Genomic DNA, 19,179 nt, shown 5'->3' with positions numbered 1-19,179 from the left:
TTATTTTTTTAAAAAAATTTAGAAGGGAAATTATTTCCATCTCATCTCAATGGTAAATTTATTTCTTGATGTTATCCAATATTTCAAATAATTCATTTTAATTTAATTATTGGTATAAAATAATAATGAATATATATAGAGTAATCAACGAATATCATTATATATATATATATAGATAACTCGTAATGAAGGTGAAATCAGATGATATTCAGAACAAAAAATCATTTATAATATAATATTATTTGAAACTTTTAGCAATCCATTTTGAATGTGCATATAGCACTTATAAAAATTGGGTTAACTGAATTTGCAACACAAAATATACTTGGAATTGTTCTCCCTCACAATATTTAGCATAGCATAAGTAAGGATGCATGGATCAAAAAAATCCAATAAAAGGAAGGAGAGGGGATCGAAGACATAAAATATTGTTTTTTTATATATAAAATTGTAATTTTGATCCACCATGTTAGTCTTTTTATATTTTTATGTTCGATGTTGTCTATTCTCAGTTTTAGTCTTTTCATCTTTTATTTTTATTTTTGTAATTTTAGTCATTTTTCAAAGTGATACTAGTGTGACACCGATGAGATATTGACGTGGAGATGACGTAGCTTTGAAATTCTCGATACGATAATCTCAATATATTGTATAATTCGATATTTTTTCCCACTCCTAAATAGGATACAATAACAACATATAGGTATATATATATATATATATATATATATATATATATATATATATATATATATATAGCCATGCAAGCTCTGATTAGTATCTAAGATCCAATCAAACTATATATGTATGTACTCGAGTCTTCACAAGTTTTATGTCGGTAGGACCAAGTTAAAATTCCCATTTTGCCCCTCCAAGAAGATTTTATATTAATAAATTTCTGAAAAATTGTCATCCACCTTATCTTGACCTCACATACTAATTTATCCGAAGTTAGTACACAACAAAGTGCCATTTTCATGCACAGACATGGAATCATCCGAACAAAGTTCACGCCACAAGACACCATCCTTGATACCCCCTTTGCCCAGGGATTCCAGAGGATCCCTCGAGGTCTTCAATCCCTCTTCTTATCCTTCCAGGACCACCAATCCTCCCCGCCAATCCTGGACCACTCGGACTAACAATCCCGACGACGACGCCGCTGCCCATACTGAAGGAATCACATCATGGTTGGCCCTCAAGGAGACTAGTGTTACTCCTCCACCGCTGCCTCAACACCACATACATGCCCCTCCGGTGGCTTCCAAGACTATAGCGGAGATATTCAGTGACTACGACAGTGTTAAGTCTCCGGCGAAGTCCCCCGGAGAGGTTGGTGCGGCGGCGCAAAGAGCAGCGGAGTGGGGGTTGGTGCTGAAGACTGATGAGGAAACTGGTAAGCCGCAAGGAGTTAAGGTTAGGACCTCAGGTGAGGAGCCGAACAGCAAATCCGGGAATCCAAGGAGGGATTCCGGCAACTCTATCCGGACCTCCGGAGATTCCACAGATGACGGAGCAGGTTCGATTCCATTCTATGAAATTTGTTTTCTGGTGTGTGTGTGTCCCGAAAAATGTTTCAAATCTGATTCTCAGATTCATCAAAATAGTTTGTCCAAAAAAAAAAAACCAAGTGAGTAAGAATTTGATGGATAAATATATTTCTTGAATAACATGAATCGAGACGTTCTTGATCACCACAGTTGAGTACGTAATATTGTGGTCGAAGCACAAAATCTCATTCATATGATCATATGGATTCAGTTTTAATTTACATATATACTCATTACGTATATTGTTATTATAATTTTTTAAGACGGAGTAATTTATTTTATCGATTTTTGAACTCGAGAAATCGTTTCAAACTTAATTTACAATATTTTTTCCTCTAATAAATAAGTAAACAATATTTTGTTTGTATTTAATTTGATTGCATGAATAGTTATTTGTGTTTTAAATTTTTTTTGTTTGAAACATTTGTTTCTATTTTTAAAAAAAATTGTGCTTTTTTTTTTGAAGGTATACTTTTGTGTAAACAAAATTATGAAACATCCGAAGCAGAGATAGATCCAGAAAATGGAGGTTGGTGGGGAATTATTATTTTTTTTTTTACAAATTTTTAAGAGAGCAAGAGCGAATATGAAGAGGAAAGTGAAAAAAATATAATTATTTTTAGATCTCTAGTCGATAAAATCAAAAAATTGAGAGCCGTCGCATTTACACACCTCCGTTGGCTCCGTCACGGGTCCAGAAGTTAATTAATATAGATACATGCACATAGGAAAAAGGATAAAATATATTGGCGAACCTTTCATTGGTCCCATCCTTTGCTAGCACGTTCTTAGATAGTAACATTTAGGAATTCAAGCATTATTGTCATCAGTCATATGCTCTTCAAAAACTTTTTAAAATAAAGTTTTTCTATAATGGAAATAAAATTTTATAGGGTAAAATTAAATCAGACTTCAGATATATTTAGTTAAACAAATTTCTAATTCATCGTCTATCAAATTATTACTATTTAAGATTGCACGATATCAGTGTCATTTGAAACCCTTCTTCCAAATATTCATTGTCCAAATCAATGATTTGTCTGACATCATGATCTCAACAAGATCTTGCGTTCGACACTCAATTGTAACAAACTCTCGCGCAATATTGTTTGATCACGTGGACCTCATATGATCATTTTTCTTAAAAAAAAAAAAAAAAACTCCGTAACTCGGTAAATATTAATGAATTATCAACGCCCTCGTAGAAATTTGTTTTCCATAAATGATTGTGTAAGCGAAAGAAGAATTATTTTAGGGAAAGAGAGGGGTTTCCCAAGAGTATCCGAGGACATTAAGGATGCATTGTCGACATTTCAACAAACATTTGTGGTGTCTGATGCGACCAAACCAGATTACCCAATAATGTATGCAAGCGCTGGATTTTTCAAGATGACAGGCTACACTGCTAAGGAGGTTATTGGTAGGAATTGGTAAGTATATATTTTAATGCTTATACAATATTCTTTTCTTTTCTTTTCTTTTCTTTTTGGAATTTTATTAGGTTTTTTTTTTCCCTTCTTTTTTCTATGACCAAAGATGACATTTTTTTTTACTCGAATTATTCATTTTTTTGGTCCATGGAAAAATGACGAGGTAATTATAATTTGCGACCCTATTATTTAACTCGTTTTAGGGATAGTTTGTCACGCTGCGAGCTCAGGCTCAGGCTCGCGTCTGCGTGACTGCACAATAGGCCCGCCCCTATAGCAACTACTTCGTATCCGTCTTCGCTTTACGAAAATGATTAACACAAGTTGCTATAGAAGTTCATTGTAGCCCATTATAAACTCATTTTAAATCTTTAATTTTTAAGATGTAGGACAAGGGTATCACGTAGTTAGCAAAGTAAACATTTTTTAAAACTAAATTCTTATAATTTGATGTTGAAAACATGATTTTGTGAAGAAATTGTAAAGGTTCTTACTAATAATGAATGTTGAGTGGTCACATCTAGGACATTCTTCTACTAATAATGTCATTCATAATTCAACAAGAAAAGCCCCATATGTTTATCATATACTTGTTCACAATTGTGACACATCAAGTAGCACAAAGCCACTTGAATTAATTCATTACTTTTGAATCTCGAACCAATAAATTTTTTTTTTCCATTACAAGATTTTTTGGATTGTGTTTGTACAAATTAACCTTCAATATATGATTAAAAAATAATATTATATGTCGAAATCTTGGTAAAAAAAATACTGATACACATCACAACAATGAATCGGATACAATATTTATCGATGTATTTCATAGAAATTGACGGATACTTAGTGGTCGATAGGGGCATTTACGACATTTTGGTTGCGGGTCTAGTCGATTTTTGCAGGGGAAGGATACAGATCCAGATGATGTTGCAAAGATAAGGGAGGCATTACAAAGGGGATCAAGTTGGTGTGGTAGATTGCTTAATTACAAGAAGGATGGGACTTCCTTTTGGAATTTGCTAACTATTTCACCAATCAAGGATGAAACTGGAAAAGTCCTCAAATACATTGGGTAATAACTTGTTTCTTTCAATTCTTTTCACATTATAAAGTTACCAAAAATTTTCTTGAAAATATCAGATCGAACCCGAGATAAATAGTTAAAATATTATATATTGGATGAAACACAATTAACCAATATAAAATCATAGTTGGATACAATATGTTTCACATTATCTAACATAAATTTAGCCAAAATACACTAATTTATTCCATTATTTTTTTAGAAATTACTCGATACCGGGATTGATTTATAATGATACATTATCCTGTCGCGATATAATTAATTTCCAAAAGTTTTTGGTGAAGTGAAGAGTCGAATTGAAATTGATGGTTATGTTACAAAATATAGAAAGACTAAAAATTAGATGATAGTGTTATTTTTTAAAAAAAAAATTAAAATATTTTTAAAATATAAAAAAAACAAGAAAAAATAAGTGAAAAGATAGCCTAGCTAAGTTCTACTAAAGGTGAAATCGACAGTTTTAAATGCATAGACTTTTTACTAAAATCAGCATAATAGTTAGCGGAAAGGGAAACCCAATAATTTCAATTTCTAAGCAAAATTTTATATTATGGTTTAAAAATTGAGATTTATATATAGTATTTGATATTTGGAAATTATGAGTTTAGTTTGGAGGGTTCCAATTAAATATGGGAATTGTTCACCATCATTTAGAAATATTTTGTACAAATTGGATCGAGTAAAACCTGACTCATACCTATCATGAAAAATAATACTTTTACAATAAAAAATAATATTTTTTCATAAATTGGATCGGGTAAAAAGATATTTCTTATAAAATTAACTCGTGAGACAGTCTCACAAGAGCTTTTGAGAGGGAGTATGAAGTTATTATTATTTTGGGATGAGGTTTAACGTGAGTCTCGAACTGAAGACCTTATTCTAAATTCGAACTCTGGGTGTCATTGGGCTAAGAGATCGGTGGCAAAATTAGGTAAACAAAACTCTTGTGAGATGATATCATGAGTCAATTTTGTAAGACAAATCTTCGATTTGGTCACCCTTGAAAAATTATTATTTTATGTTAAAATATAATTTTTTATTGTAAATATGTACATGGTTGAACTGTCTCACAAATAAATATCCGTAAGAACGTCTCACAAGATGTCTACTCATATTGTATTATTTAGAAGTATATATGTGTTTTATATTGAAGCAATAAATTATGTTAGGTTTCTGAAAATTAAATATGTAGTGGATATATGGTCCCTGGTAACATGCCTCAGTGGCTATCAGAATAAATGTACCTGCAGAACATACATTCTCTCCTCATGTGAGAGACATTATCACGGATTTTAATCTATGAGACGGGTCAATCCTACCGATATTTACAATAAAAAGTAATACGCTTAGCATATAAAATAATATTTTTTCATGGATGACCCAAATAAGATATCTGTCTCAAAAATACGACCCGTGAGACCGTCTCACACAAGTTTTTGCCATTATTAAACACGCTATGCTTGCTCTTAATTATTGAAATTGGTAGCATGAAAACATACACCTCTATGGTAGCAGAAGGAAAAAGTAATAGAATTGAGGAAATAACAATGTTTGATTGTCTTCCGAATGACTGAGTTTATCTGATGAGGATCAAAAGATTATCCATAGAACCACATACCGCGCTCTCCTATATATATGAGAGTGAGTCTCATGTGAGACCGTCTCACGGATCATAATCTGTGAGACGGGTCAACCCTACTCATATTCACAATAAAAAATAATACTCTTAGCATAAAAAGTGATACTTTTTCATGGGTGACCCAAATAAGAGATCCGTCTCACACATAATACCCGTGAGACCGTCTCACACAAGTTTTTGCCTATATATGAATACCGAAAACGACTCCAAAAATTCTAAATTTTATTTTACAAGAAATTGCAATTTTCGTCGTGGATCTTTGTCGCTCTTTGCAAGTTTAATATTTTATGTTGTCGAAATTAGGACATAAACCTTTATTTTTTCTATTTTTGAATTTTTAGTTCTTTTTTTTTTTTTTTCTGTGAGTGTTGATTTGACATTGCACAATTGAGCATAATGTCGGCGGCGTTAGGTTAGTGTCACCTCCACATCATGTAAAGAAAAAAGAATTAAAATTACAAATAATAATTATGGGTTGAGAATAAATTTTGATAATATAAAAGATCAGAATTATAATTTTTCCTATTTTATGACTAGGGATGCAATTTCATCACTAGCCCTTTTAATCTAATGTCAATAATTGCGGAAAATTCTTGTTCGGAATAGGTGTATATTTTATATGAAATACTTGAGATATCCCTAATTAATATTTAGCATTTAATTTTTTATTTCTAATAAAATTCCAACTACTAAATGCTGATCCATATGTCCAATTTCATGGTTAAGAGTTGTTTAAAAATATTATTTTTTCTCATTAATAAATTCAAATTTCTTTCTAAAAATTGAATTTGAACTTGTTTCAAATAGAAAATCTATACATCAAAGTATGATCATATAATTTTCAATAAATATATTATATAGTTATTGTTGCATAATTTTTTTTCCTATTTTTAATTTGATTATGGCAGAATGCAAGTGGAAGTAAGCAAGCACACAGAAGGAGCCAAGGAGAAAATGACCAGACCCAATGGCCTTCCCGAGTCATTGATCCGCTATGATGGTAATATTTGTATTACATATTTGATTCATCGACGAAAGTTTCTTGCTTTAAATATAATACAAACATATAATTTATTTTTTGAAAATATTTGTGAAGCCCGACAGAAGGATTTGGCCTCGAATTCGGTAACCGAGCTGGTGGATGCAATGAACAAGAAACCAAGAGTAAGGGCACTAAGCGAATCGAGTAATCGTCCTTTCATTAGAAAATCAGGCGGCGGCCGGAGCGACATGGAAATCTTTGAGGCTCCGGGGAAGAAAAGTTATGACTACCCTATACACCCCCGACGACATTCTCATACCAGTTCAAGACCTTCCATGCAAAAAATTGTTGAAGTCATTGAGGATCCTCAGAAAAAAAATCGTCGCAACTCTTTCATAGAGTAAGAGTTCGACTCTTGTCTTTCTATAGCCATTGCATGAATTTTCATCCATGCATTGTGTATAAATGCGAACGAACACGCCCTCGATTTTGTTCAAAGTTAATGCATGGATTGCATGTATCTTGATCATGGTTATTAGAATTGCAAGCACATTTTAGACTACAAGTATGTTACAGTCTAGTCCAGAGGAGAGGTTTACACGTTGTTGAATAGTTAGATATTTTTCCTTGCATGAGTATGAACTTTTTTATTGTGACCAAATATTGTACTTAGGATTTTAAAGAAAGGGCGGCTATCTACTCCTGCTGAAGACCATATCGAGCCCACTTTCGACCTGGTAGATGATGATGATAACGACGACTATGACTCTTCTTCTGAGAGTGATGGTGATGGAAGGCCTCAAAGTGTTGATGACAAAGTGAGAAAGAAGGAAATGAGAAAGGGTATCGATTTAGCCACCACCCTCGAACGTATCGAGAAAAATTTTGTTATTACTGATCCACGATTGCCTGACAATCCTATTGTAAGCGCACAAATATTGGAAACTCGTGTTTATGTAATCCTGGAAATTTGATGCTAATGATAATTTTATACATGTTGTTTGTTAGATTTTTGCGTCTGATAGTTTCTTGGAGTTGACAGAGTATAGTAGAGAAGAAATCTTGGGGAAAAACTGCAGGTAAACATTTAAAGTAAAACTGGATTCTTCATTTGTCAGAGTTTTTTGTATAATTGCTTTGCTGTGTATTCTTTACAGATTTCTTCAGGGCCCTGAAACCGATCCAGCAACGGTCAGGAAAATCAGGGAAGCCATTGATAATCAAACAGAAGTAACCGTTCAGCTGATCAACTATACGAAAACTGGCAAAAAGTTTTGGAATCTGTTCCACTTGCAGCCTATGCGAGATCAAAAGGTGATAATTTACCAGATCTTTTTCTGATTTTCGCGATATTTCAATTGATTTACAGCTTGTGAGTTCGAATCTTGAATCTTTTGGTGTAAGTAGGGAGAGGTACAGTACTTTATCGGGGTGCAGCTCGATGGAAGTGAACACGTAGAGCCTCTTCATAACTGTATCCCTGAAACAACAGCCAAAGAAAGTGCGAAATTGGTATATATATTTCAACTCTCTTTTTGCTTTCCATTTTATGTCATATAATCTCAGTGGTGCTTAAAAATAAGGTAAATGTAAGTGCATTGTCTTATTTTGATGCAAAGACGATGACATTTCTTGTTTGTTGTCTGGTTGTTAGGTGAAAGAAACAGCAGAAAATGTTGATGATGCCGTGAGAGAGCTTCCAGATGCCAATACGGTAGAGCGAAATTTATGCTTGGATTATGTTTTTTGAAAAATGTTTTTGACATCGGATCAATGATGGAACTTCCTATTTTTATCCTGCGTGCAGAAACCAGAGGATTTGTGGGTAAATCATTCGAAAACCGTTCATCCAAAGCCCCATAGGAGGGATAGTCCTTCTTGGAAAGCATTTCAAAAGGTAATAACAAAATTTTTATGTAAAAAAATGAAAAAAAAGTCCAATTTCCCCAAGTTTCTCGATCTTTTAATAATGATTTGATCCCTCGAGTGTGTCGTTTTTGCTTACTCAGATTTTGGAAAATGGAGAAGAGATTGGCTTGAAACACTTCAAGCCTATAAGACCACTAGGTTCTGGTGATACCGGGAGGTGCGTTTAGCTATAAAACGAGGCTTATTGCCTCCCCATTTCCTTCTTGAGCAACATTTATAATGATCGAAATAAAATTTGTTAAACCTGCTTCAGTGTGCATCTGGTAGAACTATGTGAAACTGGGCTATACTTCGCCATGAAAGCAATGGATAAGGGTGTAATGCTCAACCGAAACAAGGTACTTTTCCGATGTTCATGCATTCTAGACTGTTGTACAGTCCAATATTATCCATTATTGTCTTCAAATTTCTCGGGCTCGTTTTCGTATACTTCAGGTGCACAGGGCTTGTGCAGAAAGGGAAATATTAGATTTGTTGGATCATCCTTTTCTTCCAGCATTGTATGCTTCATTTCAGGTTGGATAAAATGAAAAGATCACCATAACAAGAACTAAAAATTTCTGTTCTAGTTTTTCTTCGAATTTTCCCGGTATTTTGTGAATCTTTGAAGCATTTTGCAGACCAAAACTCATGTATGTTTGATAACCGATTATTGCCCCGGTGGAGAGCTCTTCCTTATTCTTGACAAACAGCCCACCAAAGTATTGAAAGAAGATGCAGTAAGGTGCATTTGATCATACTTTTATTCGAAAACAACGTAAAATATCAAACAGCAAACTTTATACCAACTCATTCAAATATAACATCTACTCGCCTATGATCAAATAATGTAACTAATATATATCTGTTGTAGATTTTACGCTGCAGAAGTGGTCATAGCGCTCGAGTATCTTCACTGTCAAGGTAAAACTATATTCATATATCAAAATGGAACACATAAAACATAGAAATTCCATCAATATTCTAATATGACTGAATAAACATCCATTGTTTTCAGGTATAATCTACCGGGATTTAAAGCCGGAAAACATATTACTTCAGAACAACGGCCACGTTCTTTTGACAGACTTCGATCTGTCCTGTTTAACATTTTGCAAGCCACAGGTTAATAATTCTCATCCTTGCTTTGAATATCAAACATCATTTTACGCCGTACATATTTATATGATCGATCAGTATAAAGATATTCGGTGAACTGTGACTTGTACAGCTTCTGATTCCGGAGTCTAAGGAAAAGAAGAAGAGTAAGAAAATAAAACAGGATCCAATCTTTGTAGCCGAACCGATGAGGGCATCAAATTCTTTTGTTGGTACCGAAGAATACATAGCTCCGGTTAGTATGTTTCATGATGGAGATTTTACACTGTTTCTTGGCCAAATATTCTAGGAGATTCACTGGATTGGCTGCGGAAACTCTTTGGATATATGTGATCTATATATATTGGAATAGATCATGGTAGTATATTTTCGAAAACAATAGTGAGTTATAAATAAACATAATTAAAGATTAATCACCAGAAAGGCAGAAATCCATGGGAGGTCAATCTGCATTATCAACAAACACATTCATTCATTCACCAAAGCCACCTACACACCCTTTCTACTCAGAAAACTAATCAGTGCAGCTATTAATTAAAAAAATCCACTCTTATGTTTGAATTTTGAATTCGATTTTTCGACAATGCAAATGCTTAAATTCGAAATCAAGAGATTTCTAGTTTTAAATAACCAAGAGGCCTACAAATATTTTGTAACCCGTAGAGTTCGAGATTTATAGTGCTAGTGTACCTTGATCGAGATAGAAAAATGCAGTGATCAAGCATCATATTATGGTTATAATACTGACTTGTGATCAAAAAGTTCCACTCTTGTCTATATCAAATGAATTATGAATTTTCACTGATAAAATTTTCTGTAACTTTTTTTTAATTTTTATTTCTTATGATGTTTGTGCTATACCTGGCTTCTTCTAAACAGGAAATTATTACTGGAGCAGGCCATACTAGTGCAGTAGACTGGTGGGCTCTTGGTAATTTTATTCTTTCATCATCTTTTTATACTTTAAACAGTATTTAACAGATCACTCAGTTTTCAAAGTTTTCACAACTTTTTGCATAAATATATGTCTAAAATTTATAGTATCAGAAATTTCAAATATTCATTGTTTTAGCCTTTAGGGCGGGCTATATTATTTAGGAAGCCTCGTTATATATGTTGGACGTGAGAATTGCCTCGAAATTCGTTGTTTTATCTACATAGCGACCCGTTGAGGAATTTATTCATATAAGCCCTTTTAACTCAGTTGTAGAGTAACGTGTAGTAGTGCCTTCGATAAAGCTTCTAGTCAAGAATGTATATAAAAAGAATTTCTTTTTTTATACTTCGTACTATTAGATAATTTTTTCCTAACTCTTCTTTTAAAACAAGGCAAGCCTCCAAACCTGCGCCTCTTCAAATAGCCCATAAGTGAGTAGTTGGCATATTTTTTTAACTTTCAGCCTTTCTAGTAGAGATTTCTTTCCTATTTGATCCTTTGAATTCCATATTCGAAGTTGCGATCCAATAACATATCTTGTCACTACCCAAAATCGAGATGTGTTATCATCGTCGTTTAACAATTTAAAATTATGAAACAACAAGCCACGTAATACATAAAATAGCTAAAAGGTCTATTATATAAATTGGGACTGTTTTTACAGTACATAACACAAATGCGGAATCGATAACGTAAAGGAAAATAAAACTAAATCGATAATTGAAACTTCATATCTCGAACTTGATCACCAACCCCAAAACATATGTTGTTCATCCTCTTCCAATTGATCTTCACCCTTATCTCGGAGAAAACTAAATGGGTGTGTGTTGGTGAAACACTCGGAATGTGGGGGTCAATCGTACATAAGAATATCAAAATGTACATATAAATTACTTCAAGGTGACATGTCGTAGAACAGGTCGAAACATAAATCAAGACATGAGACAAACATAACTCGAAACAAGGAATCAGATCATAACTGAAACATGAACTCATGCAAGGCACTGCTAATTATCTCTTTATTCATGGTATACTAATCAGTTCCTAATTGTTTATCTTCTAAGGGGGCGATGTCATATATCCGTTATTATAACCCATCATATCAAGGTCTTACTTATCTTATCAAAATTTGGAAATTTCCTTACCACTTTTAATTCGAATCTTAACAGTGCATTTTCAAGATTTCATAGCATAGCAAAAGAATCATGCAAAACCAAACATATACAAAATCAAAGGACATGAAACGCGCAGTGTACGATCGAGTTTCAAAAACAAGAATATCATTATTTTAAAACATATATATAAGCTCACTTACAAAATTTAAGTGTGTAAATTTTATAAAAAGAATATAAATACCCAAAGCCCACTTACCTTTGGATCACACAAAAAATGAGTGAAAATATTGAATTCTTGGATCAAATTCTTGCTTGAAGACGGGCAGCACCTCGGTAGCACATTGATTCGACTAGACAGGACTTCAGGCAGCACTTCCTTGCTTGACTTCTCGTTTGAGTGGCACAACCTTTTGCTTGAAAATGTGGCAGAATTTCGACACCTAAACAGCTACTGAATCTCGAATTCTGCAGCACCTAATTTATCTCTCTCACTCAAAAATTGTGGAATGTTTTTTGTCTTTGTCACAACTTTGGAGGGGTTTATATAGCGGATGGAGACAGCTGAATGAAATGTTTATCAGCCATAAAAGAGCCATTAAATTTGGTCTCCTTAATCAGCCTCCTAATGGCTTATCATGATGGTAAGAGTGTTGCACAATATGTCGAACGATAAAGTACAGTAAACTTTTGTAAAAACCAGTTAACTAAATGGTGAAGAAAACACAGTAGAGCAAAGTTTAAAGTAAACCAAACCGAGGCCTCTACGAAGTACAATGTCCTTAAAACAGATTTGTCCCCTCCTGTATGTGCTTCGAGGATCATCTTGGACGTCTGTTTCCCAGGATACAATGGAACAACCAGCAGTGACTTAGCACGAGACACTACGACGGCGAATTGAAAACGTACTTTCGCTTTATCACCAAAATTTAGTGGAGGCCAAATGGAAAGCTAGCAATATGAAATGCAAGAGAATGCTTGAAAGCTAAAAGATTTTCATATGTTTGAAATGAGGAAATGAAAACACTATTTATGAACTCCAAAATGCACATCAAAAGTCATACAAGATTAATTAACTCAATTAATCTTCTAATTAACCCAATAATATGAAGAGTCAAAACTCTTTAATTAACTCAAGAATATGGAAAGTCAAAAGACACTTCCACAATAATGAGCCACAACTAACTCAAAAATATAGAGAGCCAAAAGACACCCCCAGATTCATGGGAAACAGACCAACAAAAAGGATGAGGTTATAAAATGGCTTTCTATCTCCCTAAACTTTTGAATTTGGATTGCTTGGTTGCTACATGCATTTCAGAAGTTTTATGGGAGTTACAAAGCTTTAATTTTCGAATTTTACAAGGTTTGGATGGCTTGGTCAAAAGTTCTTTAATTGTGTAGAAGAGTGATTACAAATTGCATGCTCATGTCTTCAAATTTTCGAAATATATGTTTGCGTTTAGATGCACTTGTCTTGCATGCTTACAAACTTTCGTGGTCTTCACACATCTCGTACTCCCCGGCTGTGAAAAGCTAGAACTACCCGTAGGGGGAGTTCATAGATGTCGCTGATATTCAAATTCAAACTAAGAGATTTGTATACTTCACTTAGCGAAAGCTATAGTTTTCATTCGCGATTAAATTTGTAGACGTTTTTTTGTTACGCATGTTCGATTTGTTATTTCTTTTTGTAGGAATTTTGCTGTATGAAATGTTGTATGGATACACACCATTCAGGGGAAAGACAAGGCAGAAGACGTTTGCAAACGTTCTGCACAAGGATTTAAGGTTTCCAAGAAGTAAAGAGGTGATGCTTCATCTGTTTTGAGTAAACAATTTTCATGTACCAGCATGGATACAAAGTAGTCACTAGGAATGGGGGAGAAGCTAGGATTCAAAAATAGCTAGAGCTGGTAGGTTCGTTTGGTTTAACCAAACCTAATTCTAAAATCGAATTAAACGAACTTTTTTCGACAAACCGAACTGACTAAACTTTACTACGAAAATTGAAGAAACCAAACCGAAAGAAGTTATATCGATCGGTAACATAATTAATTTTAAACTTTTTTTAAAAAAAATTTTTTTAAATAAAAAAAATGTAATATAAAAATTGATTAAATAAATTAAAACAAATATTTTTAACTCTAGTTCTATTGTTCAATAAATTTTATTAGAAATTTGTAATATTTATATTTTTATAAACTTTATTAAAAAATTTGATAATATTAATTTTTTTTGTAAAATTCGGTTTGTTCAGTTAACTCGGTTTGTTCAGTTAACCGAAGTTTTATATTAAAACTGGAATCGAACCAAACTAACCGATATCTTAAAAATTTTAAACCGAACTATTTTATAAAGTAATCAAGTTCGGTTTGTTATTTTGGTTGAAACCGATATTTTGTTAACTCATAGACTGTAATTGATGTTTGCCCATTATTTGTTGATGTTTGCTCTTTTCGTTTAAAAATAACTTTATAGCTTTTCTTTTCTTCATTCTCTGAGTCATAATTATTCAATTTTCGGTTATTCTAAATAGAAAAATCACAATATAAGCTCAATAATAATCACACATCAATAATCATCAAACATTTCAACCAACTGATTATTATGCCAAAAATGTGCAACAATAAATTTTTTTAGAATAAAAATTCAAACTCCAAAATTCATATATCACAAGTCAATATTATTGCAACTCAAATAATCGTAACTAAATATTTGATATAATTTGAGAGTTGTCAAATTTTTACCTCAGAAGCGCATAATTTCAAAACATACGACAATAAACCAATCAATAGACAGTAATGAAGTATGATTTGTAGGAGTTGTTCCGTTTTAAATTTTTAAACATGAGGCTGAAAAAAAAAATTAAAACTCATAAAAAAAATTATTCTATTTTCAACATGAAATGAAAAAAATTTAAAATTAAAACTACTGGTGGAGCTAGAGCCCACCCAACCCAAGGGTTGATCCACCCCTGGTGAGGAAGCCCCTTGTATCATAGTCTCGTCTCTTGGGCATGATCACCTTGTATTTTGTGCTATATTTCTACTATTTTTTAAAGGTCGAACCTATTACAGTACGTAACTATTTTGGTACGTCAAAAAATTCTCTCATGTTGTCCTAATTAATGTTATTCATAATATTTGAAAATTTAATTTGATTTTAATTCATCAGATTTGAAAATTTAATTTTCCTCCTTCAATATTGTTTTGGCCGGGTAAACCACTTTTCATTCCATTTGTCTGCCATTGTACATCTATTTCATATAAATTTTATGTAATCCGAGTTAGAAAAATGATATAATCTTGAAACCATCGATCACATACAACATGTGTGTTTCTCTTACTGGTATATATATATATACATATATATAAATTTGATGTAATCCGAGTTTTAAAAAAAAAGATATAATCTTGAGACTATCGATCACATAGAATGTGGATGCTTCTCTTACTAGTGTGTGTGTGTATATATATATATATATATACAGACGAAATTAGTGAAGCAAACAAGCAAATTTTAATTAACAAATTTTTTCTATGAATGCATGCATGCAACAGGTTAGTCTCCAAGTAAAACAGTTGATGTATCGATTATTGCACAGAGATTCCAAAAACAGGTTAGGATCAAGAGAAGGGGCTAATGAAGTCAAGCAACATCCATTCTTCCGCGGGATCAATTGGCCTCTTATTCGTTGCACGGTAATAACTCCTCCATCCCCACCCCCATATATATATATATATATATATATATATATATATATATATATGTCAAAATGCATGAATTGGTAAATTGAAATAATAATATCAAGAGGTTTTGGTAGACCCAACCTTGGTTTCTTGAAACTACAAACGATCGAAACCGGAACTGTCTCTCAAAAACCTTTTTACCGAAACGGAACTGAGGTTTTATGGTTAGGTTCTGGTTAATATAGTGTTAAACTTTTAAGGTCTTTGTCATATATATAGACAATATAATTTATATAACTAAAATTCATAATTTGTGTAAATTAAAATATGAACTTATAACTTTAATTAATGTTTAGTGAAAATTAAATATTCGTAATATTTTATGAAACAATTAACTTCAATTAGTTTGATTAAATCACCATTTATATCATTAATTTTTTCTTGCCTATTAAAATTTAATTGTTTAAAGTGAAACTGCCATGAACGGGAACTATACTTAAGCAGTTTTTTTTATAATTCCAACACTACAAAACAAACGGTTGGATTAGTGATGGTTATAGGATAAACCGTCGCTATACCTAAGCAGTTTTGTCAAAAACCATCGCTTAATATAACGACGGTTAAGTTAAACCGTCGCTAATACTTAAATTAGCGACGGTTTGTATGTAACCGTTATTAATATAAGTGACGGTTTTACTAAACAGTCGCTAATTAATTAGCGACGGTTTAGCTAAACCGTCATTAAATTGGCGACGGTATTTATCAACAAAACCGTCGCTAATTTGTAACGGTTATTGAGAAAACGTTGTTGATAGAAGGCGACGTGACCTCCGGTTACGGACTACCAAACCGTCGCTAAAACTGTCGCCTAACCGTTAAGGCGACGGTTTAAGGCGACGGTTAAACCGTCGCCATCACTTTTTTTTTTTATTGCGACTTTTATTCAGGAACTATACCTAAGCAGTTTTTTTTACAATTTCAACTTTATTGGAATCCAAACCGCCGATTTTGGAACCATGGTCATGCCTAAATTTCAAGTTCGAACTCAGCGACGGTAGTTAAAGAAGACCTTCACTAAATTTTGCGACGATTCAGTTAATTGTTGTTGAACTCAGCGACAGTCTTTAAAGACTAAACGGTTTTCGTTCCTAGTCATAGGGACCTAGTTAAGAAACTTCCACGGAGGGTAAAACCATAGGAGTGAGTCACATGTGAGACCGTCTCACGGATCATAATTTTTGAGACGGGTCAACCATACCCATATTCACAATAAAAAGTAATACTCTTAGCATAAAAAGTATTTTGTTTTCATGGGTGACCCAAATAAAAGATCCGTCTCACAAATACGACCCGTGAGACCGTCTCGCACAAGTTTTTGTCAAACCATAGTTGATAAGTAATTAGTGACTAGCATTTTTGTAGTGGCTTGAACACTTTATGAATTGGTTTAATTCTTTGAATGTAGGTGTTTTTTTGGTTGTGCTATGATCTTAGAAATCGATAATTCTTTAATATTTTAATGTATTAGATATATTTAACGACAAAGAAATATTATATGATAATTTTTATCTAACATTTTTCTGATTAAATTTTTCAGAATCCTCCTACTCTGGATGTTCCCCTATTCGAGGAGGAACAAAAAGATGTCGATCCTGGGTTAGATGATTTGCAAAAAAATGTGTTTTGAAAGGTAATTCCTCTTAATTCATCTAATTTAAAAGTTAAGTGTTGCATGCAACTTTGTCTGGTAATATTTTTTATTTAAGTTGTCTCCTTGTCCTCTTGGACCTTTTCTTGGACATCAAATAAACTGGGAAAATAATTTTGTTGACCTTGGATTTTGATCCATTCTGTTTTCTAACTTTGATTTTGATATACGAAATTTTAATTTTTGGTTATTTTAGTCTAATTTTTAACGTATCTTGGACAAGTAGACAGTCATGTTAGAATTTTCAATATCACGTCATATTTTTTGGAGCCATGTTGGTACTCTGACGACATAGGACATAAAGTCAAAGAAATAAAACTCAGTGTACCACCATAATTTGAAAACTTGGTGAACTAAAGAGTTATTTTCCCTATTAAATTCAAATCTAAAAAGAGCGTTGGATCCAAATCTTAGATTTGGAAATTTTCTACTTCAAATCTGATTTTCAAATCGTTCGATCCAAATACACCTTATTTCAATTTGACATGTGAGAAATTGAGTATTAATTATATTCTCAAATCTTTTGAAATCCATATATACTTTCAAATTACTTGCCAAATCAAATTTTTCATCCAAACTTTATGTTTTAAAAAACTAATTTTGTAATTTTTGACCAGCTAAACTAAAACTAAATGCATGTTATCATTAGGATTGAAATTCAATGGACTCAACACATGCAAATCAATAAATCCGCAACGGCTTCCCTGGAGAAATCGAAGCTTCTGCCACCTTCAATAGTTGTAGTAGTGTGAATTTATGTATCATATGGTTTTATCAATAATACTATTGTAAAAATTGTGAATTAATTTGTATGTTTAGAATATTTTATTATTACTAGAGTAATTAGGTTGCGTCTGGATTGAGTGATTTGGAATACGGGGATATTAATAAATCAATAGATTTCAAATGACTATATTTTTGGAGAATTTGTAATCCACTACATCGATACATTTAAAAGTTCAAAATAAGATGAAGTTATTTCAAATCCATTGAATCCAAAAGCATATAAAATATGATATACTTAGATAACGAATTTCAAATATTTTAACCTAAACGCACCTTTAAAGTTTACTTTTGTTGAACAATGAAATATGTAATTGATTTGTTTTTTTTTTAATGAAGTAATTCTATTAAAAGAGGTCAAAAGAGTTACAAACATAAGTACATGGGACATCCCCAGGAGATACTCATGAAATCGAAACACTGCAATCTATCTACGTCCAACTAGAAAACAAATCAGAGGAAGAAGGTAAACATCTGTAAGTGTGAATCTGAATCTTCCTTATTATCCCTTCAACCTAAGGTTTTTCAGTTTCAAACATTACTTTATTACGCAAATTCCAGACATGGTAAATTATCGCTGCAAGAGCCGTGACTCTCATTCTATTCATTGTAGACTTCCCTCTGTATGTCTCTCGAAAAGCTTTCAAAATCGATGTTGGGGTACCCATAATCTTCTTCATGCCTAACCACTCCCACACACCATCCCAAATCAGTTTTGAGATCCTGCACTTGAAGAATAGGTGTGTGTTCGATTCCTCGAATTCCTGGCAAAGCACACATTTTTGTCTTCGACAAACCCAAGTCTATCATGTGTTAGCAACTTGTGAGGAGCAAGCAATCATAGCACAATGCGGTGCTTCGAAAGAATGCATCATCGGGACAATATGTTATTCCAAGGCCACTTACCTTTATCTTTTACAAAATAATCATATGTGCTAGGCATTCCATTTGGTGCATCGAACCATGATTGAAGCTTCGTTATTACCGAATCCACCAAACCCAATCCACTAAGGAGATGATCACGAACATTCAGTATTTTCTTAACAAGCGGTGAGTCATCTTTCTCCATTCTCCAATTCCACACATCACCATAGCAACTGTAGATGTGGTTTACCCACCGAATCCAGTGTGTCTTTTTTCAAATGAATCATCCATAAAGTCTTTGCAATTAGCGCCTTATTCCACGCTTTGAGGTCTTTGAGCCCCAGACCTCCATCAGCTAGAGGTTTTCA

The 19,179-nt window shown here is 33.0% G+C and overlaps 1 protein-coding gene across 2 annotated transcripts; it reads left to right on the top strand.

Moving 5' to 3' along the window:
* Window positions 1-916: 916 nt before the first annotated feature.
* LOC140834051 (phototropin-1-like) lies at window positions 917-18,077 on the top strand. Of its 2 annotated transcripts, XM_073198653.1 has the most exons (24): window positions 917-1,519; window positions 2,017-2,079; window positions 2,806-2,980; window positions 3,870-4,052; window positions 6,615-6,706; window positions 6,803-7,088; window positions 7,362-7,611; window positions 7,697-7,767; window positions 7,846-8,002; window positions 8,096-8,200; window positions 8,343-8,402; window positions 8,496-8,585; window positions 8,698-8,774; window positions 8,871-8,955; window positions 9,053-9,133; window positions 9,238-9,341; window positions 9,471-9,520; window positions 9,615-9,721; window positions 9,828-9,950; window positions 10,595-10,646; window positions 13,462-13,574; window positions 15,328-15,468; window positions 17,054-17,146; window positions 17,814-18,077. In XM_073198653.1, exons 1-23 carry the CDS (start codon window positions 988-990, stop codon window positions 17,141-17,143), a joined length of 3,087 nt encoding a protein of 1,028 aa, XP_073054754.1. In that variant the 5' UTR covers window positions 917-987; the 3' UTR covers window positions 17,144-17,146; window positions 17,814-18,077. The 2 variants fall into 2 exon arrangements, with proteins under 2 accessions (XP_073054754.1, XP_073054755.1); XM_073198654.1 differs by lacking the exon at window positions 2,017-2,079 and having other exon boundaries at window positions 918-1,519.
* Window positions 18,078-19,179: the final 1,102 nt, after the last annotated feature.

The sequence above is a fragment of the Primulina eburnea genome, chromosome 6 (genome assembly GCF_022965805.1).
Source record: "Primulina eburnea isolate SZY01 chromosome 6, ASM2296580v1, whole genome shotgun sequence".
In the NCBI taxonomy this organism is placed as follows: Eukaryota; Viridiplantae; Streptophyta; class Magnoliopsida; order Lamiales; family Gesneriaceae; genus Primulina; species Primulina eburnea.
This window is presented reverse-complemented; position numbering and strand designations above follow the sequence as displayed.